Source organism: Dysidea avara, chromosome 7 (assembly GCF_963678975.1).
Source record: "Dysidea avara chromosome 7, odDysAvar1.4, whole genome shotgun sequence".
Classification (NCBI taxonomy): Eukaryota; Metazoa; Porifera; class Demospongiae; order Dictyoceratida; family Dysideidae; genus Dysidea; species Dysidea avara.
In genome coordinates, this window is record NC_089278.1 from 4,721,234 (window position 1) to 4,733,448 (window position 12,215).

A 12,215-nucleotide genomic window follows, 5' to 3' on the forward strand; every position below is an offset into this window, starting at 1 on the left:
AGCTGATTCCAGTGGTGTAGCTATATACCACAATTGAATCATGCAGTAAAGCTAGGCCACTGATGAAATAAATTTCTTGCATTTGGGTTGTTATGATCTTGTAGTAACTGAATAAAACTTACATAGTGATTGCTTTGTTAGAGTTCTTTTTGTGTTGGACTCCTATATAGCATAAATACAGCTTCTCTACATTCTTTATCCTACGTAGCATGTGATATTCTGACTAAACAGGAGAAATAATTCAACATGCAACCCTCCAGCTTACTGTACACTCATAGGTACAATGACTGAATATGTACTTGTTTTATTATATACTACATCTAGTAGGTATTTAAAATATTGGGTAAAAATGTATAAATACACACAAATATTTCCCTCTATACACTACTGCACAAGTTAAGTTAGAACTCAAATAGTGACAATGGATGTACAGTAGCCCCATTACAATATTTTTCATTGATATAGACCAGTGGTTCATCTCCACGTAGTTTCAGTGATGGGATCTCTTCAGCAGACACCCACACTGCACCCTAACAAGCAAAATATCAGTATAATGTATGTGATTATGTTATCCACTTACGGCACTTTCAAAATCAGGCAATGTTTTGGGTCGTTGATTTTCATCCTTTGGTGTTGCAACAAATATCGCACACAGCCGAACGTCATTGTCTAAAAATAAAAAGAGGTTGGTACTTTTATTATATATGCATATGTGATAAATTTACAGTGGATCCTGGTCTCAGTGCCCACCTTTTGGTGAAATGTACTCAAGTGTAAAAGTTACTGATAAAGCAAAAATATTCCATCATGCTCAGAGGGGTGGAGGCAGTACGTAGTTATTGCACAGCAAAGCATGAGCCCCAGGAGGATCCAGGTTATTGAGATTGAACTTGGTAGTAATTTGGACCAAAAGCACCCCTAGACAGCATAAAGTACTCCTGTTTAATATTATTGTTTGAATATGTTCAAGGTGTAAGTGGCACAATGAGCAGTACCACATAAAATTATGTAAAGAGGCATACACACAGTCTGCCCCATACACACATACACACACACACAGAGAGCATATTTCAGTAGCATTGTTGTTTCAACTTCTACTGGTAATCAAACAGTCAGCCACTGGAGCTAGTATTGATTGAAAGGTTGTGACTCAAGATTCCAAAACTTCTTAAGGATATCACCCACCAAATTTTTCATGTATGCATCAACGAGATGGCATACAATATAAGACCTAGACAGTACCATCCAAGTTTAGTCCGTATTGCCATGGGTCCATTTGAGAACAACTGGACTTGATAAAGGAATAGTGGAGATAACGGATGATACTGAAGTCCTGAACAACACCTACCACATCATTATGTTGTTAGGGAAGTCAAGTTAACAACTAAACACAGAATTGTATACAATGCTTCCACTAAAAGCAGTGGTCCTTCCCTAAACAACTGCCTGTATGTTGGACCAAAATTTGATTGTGGACATTTTATTGAGATTCTGCATACACTGTACTGTACTGTATACAAGACATTAAGAATAAAATTTGTCTGCCTAGGAAGTGTAGTAACAATTGCCTAGTGCACAAAATCTGTTCTGGTGTTTTACTATGATAAATTTGCTAGCTTTTATAGTTGAGGATATCTGCACACACACACACACAAACACGTATGCATTAAGAAATAAACTAATGTTATACCATCCATTGATGGAGTATACTCAATAGCCAGAACTCCAGTCAGGTCAATATCAACACCAGCTTCTTCCTTTGTCTCTCGTATAGCAGCTGTTGTTAAGTGTTCCTTGTGATCAACAGCTCCTCCAGGTAAGAAGTACCTGAGCACACACGCATCATACACATGTAGTGACTAAAATGGAATAAGCTTACCCACTACTACCAAACTCTTGTACAAGAAGGAACTTGCCATCACTAGGTCGCTGGCACACCACAAGTGCAAAAGCATACAATTCAGGTCTTCCAAAAGGTGGGTTTTTAAATGGAGTATGTTTGAAATGGATGTGTACCTAATAATAATATTCAACAAATCATTCAAATCACATCATTCTCACCATCATAGGCGACCGGATGTGTGGGTTCATGCAAATAGGACAACAGTTAATCCTACGCTTTTGCACACTGTTGGGTACGTTAATGTGATACAATGGACAGTGTATCCATAAATCCTTTTGTGTAAAGTCTCTAGCACGACAATAGGGACATACATAAGGTCCCACATCCTTTCCCAACTGAGACACCATCTCAAGTGCTTGTTGTAAGTCAGCATTGTCTAGTTCGGTTATCATGTTTGCCCCATCCCTTACTGCCTCCATGCGAGCAGCTGCATTGTTGCAAGTCCTGCTGTGTGTTATTATGATGAAGGCACAGGGGTGCTTCTTTCTGGCATAGCTAACGTGTTTGTTATCAGCTGACTGGACCCCTATCAGAATACACTCTGCATCATGTTTATCCACCAATGAAGTGAAGGTTGACGGTGATGTTGTTACATGCACTGCTATGTACATTGAATCCAACCTTTCTTGCGATATGCCAATCTTTTTTATGTCTTGTTCAGACAAGAGCAGCGCTATTAAATGCTTCTTAGTCTTTGTGTCCCTCGTGGCTTTAATTAATCCTTTCTGTAAACTTGCCATAGTCTATCTCTTACAGCTGTCCTATTAGAGTAATCAATAGCATTCAGTTATCTGAGGGTCTACTGTAGCTATTATAGTTAAATTCATAATGAATTCCTATTTGGCTATGAATTAACTGCATGGGCTCCTTGTTTTTAGAAGTAGCATAATATCAACTTGTTTCACACTGTTTAAAAGCATTCCCCCGGTGACACTTCATGTACAAGCATTAAATATATTACGAGAGTATGTTATCTATTCGTACATGTCATCATAAGATTATATATTCGTTATGGTGTGTCACTACAAACATACAAGGAGTAGTCACTGTTACAGCGTCTGTTGAAACACTTACTACCAGGATCAACAGTAGTGGCATGACATAGGACCAAGGGCCCATGGTTACTAACATGTACACCCAAATGTATGTAGGTATACACAAGTAGTATAACCTACTAACCTAAACCTACCTCCTGAAGATCTTAATCTGTATATTGGTCAACTACTAATAGCACTGTTCTCTTTAGCTGTATGTTGGGTGTATACCTGTATACACAGGGGCGGATCTAGGATTTATAAAAGGGGGGGCTAACTCAAGGTATTAATCTTTTGGATAGAGGTGTGCGAACCTCCCAGCATGTGAAGCATGCTGGGGACTGGGGGCATGCCCCCCAGGAAGTTTTTGAAAAATAGATGCTGCAATTTGGAGACATTTCCACATAAAATGCATATTTCTGCCTGTATATACTGCCTTTAGATATATGGCTCTCTGCAGCATTTGCTAATGGAAAGGTTTGAGTAGGTTCAGACAACCAAGCACATGATGCACTCTCTCACAATTGCATGCATGATAGAATAATAATGTTGAAACTGGAAAATTTTGAAATTTGAATGATACGAGATTGAATCTGAGAGCATTTTCAATGGAAATTGTGTACTTGAATTAAGTATACAATATATACACAAGTAGATGAACAAGCCATTTAAACAGACCATTGCACTTCATTGTATGTATAGGCACAGGAAGATTTGGAAAACTTTCATAACAGAACCAACTTTTATGTTTACACTGAATGTTCTATTAGAGTAGTTAGGTGACTGTTCTATTAGAGTATCTCGATCTTGTACACCTCCAATGCTGATCCAGGTCCTTGTTGCATAACCTTTAGCATAAATCCACTAATAATGCCTTGGAAAGATGTTTATAAGGTGAGTTTATGGATATTTGTATTATTAGTGATTATATAATTATGCTAAGACAAAATTTCATTATAATCCTCAGCATATTGATCAAGTAAAGCCTAAAGGTGAAGGGGAGGGCTTCAGCCCCCAAAGCCCACCCCCTAGATCCACCCCTGATACATATCTTGGTGCCTTTCAAAGCTAACTTTTAGCATGGTATCCTCTGGAGCATAAACTATCTATGCTTTTAGCAACACAAGAACTTACTAGGCTTTTTTCTACTGTTGTCGATCAAGAATCAAGAAGGTGCAATCAAATAATCAAGGTAAACACAGGGAATCCACTCAGTAAAATTGATTTTCAGTGAAGCCCTACACATACATTCAAATATACACAAAATATTAACTATTGTACTTATGTTACAAAATTACACAAAACTTGGCTATCATACATCTAGGTTTAACACTTATTTCAAAAACTATGCACCCGGTATGTCTATCATATATCTAAAATGTTTCAAGGTAGAAACTTGCAACTATGGTAAGATTTGGAGGAAAATTTCATGGCTATAGTATGAACGCATTTAGCTGGATCCTCAAAAACATTTAATAACTCATGGATGCAATTACACATGATCTTGAAATTTGTATATAGCACCATCCTTGACCCGCTAAAAATATTTCAAAATCTTTTTGTTCAAATGCCTGACACAATATCTACGATAACTCAAATTTTCACCATATATTTCTTATGGGGAAGCCATAAACATACAGTATCTATGCTGACATTTTAGTGCCACCACAAAAATCATTAGTCTCTGAGTCTTGTGTAGCCAAACCAATATGCGCCAGGCGCTTATCGATATCCTGATTATAAGCGCTGGCTGTAATAGATGAATTTTATAATAAGGAATTTTAAATCATTGCCCGTAGCAACCTGAATTCACATTATTTTGTAGGTGTGAATGTCAAAAGTAAAATCTCCAATTTTTAAATGGGTAGCATATATAGGTCATGAGATATGATATTTTAAAGTTTGCAGCTTTCCCATACATTATCTATGGAAGGGAGTGACAGTTGCCCCTTCTGGGCAATCACATGGATACTGCATGAGAAAACCACAAATTTCAAAATGTCATATCTCATGATCTATATACTCCATCATTTTAAAATTTGGAAAGGTTAATTGTGAGATTCACAGCTACAAATAATGTTAAATTGAGAAGTGACATTAATTGAATTTGTTGTTTTCCCACACATTATTTATGTGATTGCCCAGAAGGGGCAACTGTTGCCCCCTCTCATAGACAATGTATGGAAAAATGACAAACTTTAAAATGTTATATCTCATGACATATATATGCTATCCTTTTAAAATTTGGAGATGTTACTATAGACATTTACCCCTACAAATATTGTAAAATTCAGGTTGCTAGGGGCAACTTTAGTTATTATGAAATCCATCAATTGGTCTGGTGTCATTACGACCCATTACTAGTTCAGTAGCGCAAGCAATTAGTATAAACGGTGCCTGTATTCGCGGGGTTTATCTCTGTTTGACGATAGGGGCCAGTGGTGAGTAGCGAATGTAATAACCTGTCACTTGTGTTAGCCGTGTTATATAGAATAGTCCCAACTCTAGCGTAATAAAATATTAGGTACCTATCAGGGGCGGATCCAGAGTTTGGAAAGAGGGGGGGCACCTTGCTGAAAAACAGTTGAAGACCAAAAAAAAAAGAAATAAAAAAAAAAAAAAAAAAAAAAAAAAAGGTCACAACAATAATAGATAGCTAGTTATCCTTTACCAAATATATCACATCTGTTATGTAAAATAAAATAGGTAAGCTACACTACCTCATGAACATTGTGACTGCTTTATTAGAGTAATCGACAGCTCTATTAGAGTATCTCGATCTTATATGCAATTTCTTGAAGGGGGGGGGGGGAGGGGGGGATTTGCCCCAAATGCCCCATCCCGGATCCGCCATTGCCTATGGAAACAGCTGCCGCCACGGCTACACTGCGCATGCCGCTACATTATAGTAGAAATGGTAATGAGTCGTAATGTCACCAGACCAACTACAGCCGGCGCTTATAATCAGGATATCGATAAGCGCCTGGCGTATTGGTCTGGCAACGCGAGACTAAAAAATCATCTGGTTGGCTGAAACGTTATTAAATAAAATTTTAAAAATATACATTTCATTTTTTGCTATTTTCCAAGATCCAACTCAACTTTTACATACTATAGGCAGTTACCAACCCATAGCTTTTGTATGGCTGGTAGGAAAATTTTCGTAGGTGAAAGGCCATGAATAGTGCAGTATAATAAGCCCTTAAAATTGACATAATCGTTCACTTTTTGATAAAAGCACCAATTTTTTTACAGAGTATATGGAGCGTGCACTAAGTGTTTTAAGAAGGGGAGGCATGTAAAAAGTCCTCAGGAACACCCCTTTTTGCACCCTGACAAGAAAACTATTTGTTACTATTAAAAATCAATCATGTTTCTATCAAGTTAACTGCTGGGCCTAGTATCATAGTAGTACAAAGCATACAGCTGGAACATAATAGCCTATTAGTAATCTATAAAAAAACAAATAGTTTTCTCACCAAGGCAGTAAACAAAATCACTAAAATTTCCATTTGCAGGGATTCTGTTAAAGTTTTGGACCTTCAATGCTGACGATTGTGTAGTACTATGTACAAGGATCATCCTGATGTGTATCGTTTCTTTATTAAAGCGGTATAACAAAAGTTATTTAATGCTAAAGTCACAGGTGGATATCTCAACAGAAAACCATGAACTACAGCAGTTCAATTATCAAGCACAGAGCTTGAACAAAAGGTCCCTTGTCCTTATACTGGGCACCATATGAAAGGTAATTAAATTTCTAAGGCAGTTGCAAGTTGTTTCAACATCTTGTTCTCAAGTTACAGTGCTTTCAATTCAGTGTAATATAGCATAAGCAAGAAAAGCACACAGATGAGTATTAAGGTATTTCTTAGTGCTGTGATAATGCTCAAAATAAGCATAAAGGAGCTGGGTTCCAATGAAGTGAGATTTTGAGCACTAAGAAGTAACTTATGACACATCCTTGTGCTTTTCTTGCTTAATATGCTATATTACACTGAATTGAAAGCGCTGTAACTTGAGAACAAGATGTTGAAACAACTTGCAACTGCCTTCATTAAACTAGAAATTTAATTACCTTTCATATGGTGCCCAGTATAAGGACAAGGGACCTTTTGTTAAGCTCTGTGCTTGATAATTGAACTACTGTAGTTCATGGTTTTCTGTTGAGATATCCACCTGTGACTTTAGCATTAAATAACTTTTGTTATACTCCTTTAATAAAGAAACGATACACATCGGGATGATCCTTGTACATAGTACTACACAATCGTCAGCATTGAAGGTCCAAAACTTTAACAGAATCCCTGCAAACAGAAATTTTAGTGATTTTGTTTACTGCCTTGGTGAGAAAATTATTTGTTTTAAACTATTTGTTTTTTTATAGATTACTAATAGGCTATTATGTTCCAGCTGTATGCTTTGTACTACTATGATACTAGGCCCAGCAGTTAGGCCACACCAAGTCAAACCTTAGTTTCTGGTCACCCGCCCGCATGGTAAACCTGAAACCCTAGTTTATGAGGACTATTATTAATATTACAGGTGCTTAAGTGCACGTGACCCAGCAAGACACTTATTTTTTACTGCAAAAGATCGATATACTCTAATAGAGCATTCAGGGATTCCAATAGAGCAGTCACACTACTCTTAACTCTAATATTAGGTATATATGCCACACTAATAAAATGTTTCTAACTATAGCTAGTTTTGTCCTTGATTATATAGCTGTTCAGATTATAACTGTTACTAATGCTTCTGTAACCAAAGTAATTTCAGTAGCATTAACTACTAGTCCATGCAGATGGGCCATAGCTTTAACTTTATAATTCAAATGTAGTCCTCTAATGATTAGTCTAATTCCTTATCACTGAACACTACAGGGGTATGGAAAGCCGGCAACATTCGGTGAGCTTAAACTTAAACTTTTCCATAACTAAAATTAGATTGGCAAGTAGAAACCCTTATAGTTTAAACATTCCCAGATGATCACTAAAAAACAGTAGTCTGGAACACTCAATGACTCAAAACTTTGACAGTTACTTCTCTCAAGGTTACTGAATAGAAGACTGGAAACACATAGCTAGTGGGCTAAGACTTTACATTTGAATGAAGAATTTCTGATGTGAAAATAGAAGTTAAATTTCATTGTGTATCATGATCATTTGAACAACTTAGCTATAAGTCATAGCAAGCTTCTTTATTATGGACTCTTGGTCATAGTAATACTTTCCTGACATAGCTAATGAGACATTTATTTCACTTGGAAAGCATAAGTAGCTACATGAGCAAAACATTTCCTATAGTATATTCTAAATAAATAAATAAATATATACTTAAATGCTATACATCAGTGTATAGCTAGCCATGATCCATCAACAACTTTCCTAGTGCATTTTTTGCCGAAGCACAACTACTTATGTTGTTGGTTAAGTATAAAATCAACATGAATTTGCTAAATTGAGCAAGTAATAATACCATACAGTATATTGTCACAGTAGAGTCTATAGTCCTGAAGTCCTGATCATCCGCCTGCCCGCATCCATTTGTAGGCTTGGGAGTGACCAGAAACTAAGGTATGACTTGGAGTGGCCTTAACTTGATAGAAACATGATTGATTTTTAATAGTAACAAATAGTTTTCTTGTCAGGGTGCAAAAAGGGGTGTTCCTGAGGACTTTTTACATGCCTCCCCTTCTTAAAACACTTAGTGCACGCTCCATATACTCTGTAAAAAAATTGGTGCTTTTATCAAAAAGTGAACAAATGTTTGGCTTAGGTGCTGGACTATGAAAGGTTATCTATGAAAATTTTCCACCTCGATAATTTTATATAACTATACCTATTGCTTAACACTGTCCAAAAAGGGGTTCTCCTCTTCCTCAAGATTTAGGGCGCTGCTGGAAAGTAGTAGTTTTCTACTGATGCCTTTGAAAAATTCTTCAAGTATGGCTCGGTTCGATTGTGGGTTGCATCTCCATAGTTACAAAAGTTTTGGGTTGTTATATAGACGCTTAACTATGGTAGGGTGTTCACTCAAAATAGGAAGATGCCTTCTTTTTGTTATTTTCAGATTGACTTCAAATAAAACAAACAAGTATGACTATCATAAAAACTACATTGGACAGCCCATTCAAATATTTTTGGGTTAAGATACAATTTTTACAGACTTCCATATCTTGTAGTATACTATGTATGCACAAGCACATCCAATAGCTATAATTGTTTAAAGGGTTGTTAGTCATGAAACCACTTTTTGGATAGTTAGCTAGCTAGAGCCGTGTGGATCAGTATCAATATTGAAAGCAATAGGCAGAGTACTGAGCACTTTTTAACTATGTGTTAAAATTATGTAATATTGAATGCTACAAACAATCCAATAATAAATTAGCACTCAGTTGTTTGCCGAGTTTGTCTGAAAGGTCAGTCTAGCTGTGTGAAAATAACAAAAAAAAAGTATCTTCCTATTTTGAGTAGAAACCCTATTTATGGTTTGTTTTATTCAGATAATTAGTAGTACTTTCTACTGTGGCTATAAGAGGTATGAAGTATGGCTATAGAATTATGTGGTTTAAAAATGTAATTGCTGACATGAGAACTCAGCTATCTAGCAAAGTGCTAGTCTTGGTAATCAACAGTCTGATAAGGTATAGCTACAGCAAGGACAGCTTTAGGAATTTTAGTGACTGGTTTCCAAATTTTATCTTGCATGCCAGCACACTTAGGACGAGGGAGTTCCCCCAGGGAAATTTTTTTTTAAATTATGTACTCTGAGATAACAATTTTGACCAAAAATCTCTAAAGCTGACATTTTAACCATACAACAGACATGGATGCCATTCTGGAGTGCCAGACCCCAAGTAAAAGTTCAGGTACCCATTTTTACTGTGGTAAACTAAGCTTTAAAAAAATTGCAGTATGTGACTGTTCTATTAGGGTCATTGACTCATTCTATTAGAGTATTTCATTTGATAGTCAATTTTAACTGCCTGCATGAATATAGCTATTTGACCAGTTTCTGGAAACCTCTGGATCCACCCCTGTTGTAGCATAATTTATTGGAGCCACTGCTAAAATCTGTGCCAGCCGGTCCAGCTTTTAAAAGTAACTGTCACAACAGCAATTTCAACAGACACATAAACAAGAGGCAGTGAAGCACAAAACATATACTGTATACTAGTAGCTATGGTTATAGCTGCGTTGTGGTGCTTAAAGCTAATGAAGTGTCCGATCATTAAAAGTGTCATCAATATCACCTTTTAACCACTGCTACTTAGGTATATACCTTTTTCCACCTCACAGATTATATTAGAAGATGGCTAAGAGGAACTGAATTATAGCTGTATCTAAAATGCTTTGTAACTAATGAGCCACAGATGAACAGGGAGGGGTGGGGGTGCCTTAGGTTGGCATGCTTTGCACACTAATGCTTCCAAATAACACTAGATGAGGCTTATCAGCCTCTGCCCCATAGGGTATATGAACAATGCATCAATCTTGGCTTTGTAGAATGGCTTTTCTTTTTATGTACTGAGTTATAACTTAGTTATCACCTATTATGGTACTATGAGATTTTAATACAATACTCGTAAACAAGCACTTTAATTATTTTAAGAGAACAATGGTGTGATGCTATAAAATCGTATAAATTATAGAGATACAGTGAAACCTTTATAATCTGATGCTTAGAAAAATTATCAAAGCAAACCAAAAGTCCTGTTGGTGTAGCAAATTGTGTCAGATTGGATTAGAGCTAGAAGTATTGGATTAGGTTTCGCTATAGCTTTAATAATAAATAAGATGATTTTGTACTCATAATTGTTATTGTTTACAGATTATCCACATGCCTTTGCAGTGTAAATACATACACAGGTGGGTTACACTCAAGCTGCCTTCCTAACGTACAGCAGGATTTATGTGCAAGGTTCGTCAGACAAAACAAACTTCAGCAGAAATTTTTGCAATTTCATACTACAAACCACAAATTGTCTTGGCTATGATGATTCAATAAAATAAAATCTAAAGGTTTAGCTAGTTGAACACAACACCCTTTTAAATTTTGTATACAAAAGTGCACAAAAAGCCCTCTTTGAACTTTGACTGTAATGAAATCTTCCATAAAAAAATTGGATTCCCTTCATTTGTATTGGTGTTTCCATATGATCGATCACCACAATGCATTGCACCATTGAGAAAAGCTTCTCTGATAAGTCCATGGCTGCACCCAATGACCTACCAGACACCGCTAGTTTACAATTTGATTCACAAAAGCATGAAACTTGGCAAAAAGTTTGTGTGTATGACAAAAAAATTTTCAATAGGGAGTGGAATCTCAGGTTTGACTGTTTGGTAACTTTATGGGAAATTTAAATTTAAATTGAGTAGGTATTTATACAGACAGTTATCTGTTCCAAAGTTACAGTGATATTACAAAACTTAGAGAGAGGGTTAAATATAGCAAATAACCCTATTTCTATACTGGAGCTGTATTGTAGATGTGCATTACAACTGATATTACTTCCTAAAACATTTCTCTAAAATTACATCACTAGCTACAAGATGTCAATAATGCATGAAGAAGCTGTGGATGCTAAAAATTTTCTATGAATAAATATGGCAGAATCAAAAATGCTCAAGAGAATAAAAGTGACATAGCAGCTAAGTCTATAATAGCTATGATATAGAAGCATAATGGGATTTGTGTACATGTGCATATACAAAAAATTATACCAGCACTGTCATCATCATCATAAATACCCTAACAGATCTTAGAACATGGCTGGCAAGCATGCTTTGATCTCTGATATTCAATGAGGTCTCATATCACTAACAAATCTCCTGGCATATTAGAAACCTCCTTGAGTTGGTTAGAAACCTGCTGAGTAATGTATTCAGACTTCCAAGCACGTTCACTGTGTACCTCTTTGCGTGTCTGTATAGGTTAGGAACCCAAGTTCTTCATGGTTTTAGAAACCAAGGCAAAGCTATGGTTAAAACTATCTTAACCAACTTAGAACATGGCTTGGTGTTTATTTAACCATGTTGTGCTTGTGCATGTATCATTTAGGTAAATCACTTGTGCCCATGTTACAACCATGTCCACTTGGGTGACCAGTGGGCAGCTATTTTTTTAAAAGTTGAAACCTCATGCACAAATCATTAAAATTTTTGGCATTACTGGTTTCACTAGTTGATTAATGATCTCTGTCTGTGCAAGTAAATCCTGCTTCACAGTAAGGCCATTAATTCCATCAGTACAGGTACCACCATTCTCACAAG

The 12,215-nt window shown here is 36.3% G+C and overlaps 1 protein-coding gene across 1 annotated transcript; it reads right to left on the reverse strand.

Moving 5' to 3' along the window:
• Positions 1 to 319: 319 nt before the first annotated feature.
• Positions 320 to 8,913, reverse strand: LOC136260671 (uncharacterized). The gene is made up of 7 exons (XM_066054496.1): positions 8,779 to 8,913; positions 4,072 to 4,175; positions 2,062 to 2,664; positions 1,880 to 2,016; positions 1,691 to 1,827; positions 581 to 669; positions 320 to 530 (listed from the first exon to the last, which is right to left on the reverse strand). The coding sequence occupies exons 3-7, from the start codon at positions 2,641 to 2,643 to the stop codon at positions 402 to 404; spliced, it is 1,074 nt and encodes a 357-aa protein (XP_065910568.1). The 5' UTR covers positions 2,644 to 2,664; positions 4,072 to 4,175; positions 8,779 to 8,913; the 3' UTR covers positions 320 to 401.
• Between the last annotated feature and the right edge of the window lie 3,302 nt (positions 8,914 to 12,215).

Excerpts from the sequence above, each read along its gene's own strand:
- LOC136260671 (XM_066054496.1), bottom strand. The coding sequence starts at position 2,643 with ATGGCAAGTTTACAGAAAGGATTAATTAAAGCCACGAGGGACACAAAG. Across the intron at positions 1,828-1,879 it reads CAAGAGTTTGGTAGTAGTGG|GTACTTCTTACCTGGAGGAG; the intron begins GTAAGCTTATTC and ends GTGTGTGCTCAG. Across the intron at positions 531-580 it reads TGCCTGATTTTGAAAGTGCC|GGTGCAGTGTGGGTGTCTGC; the intron begins GTAAGTGGATAA and ends TTTGCTTGTTAG.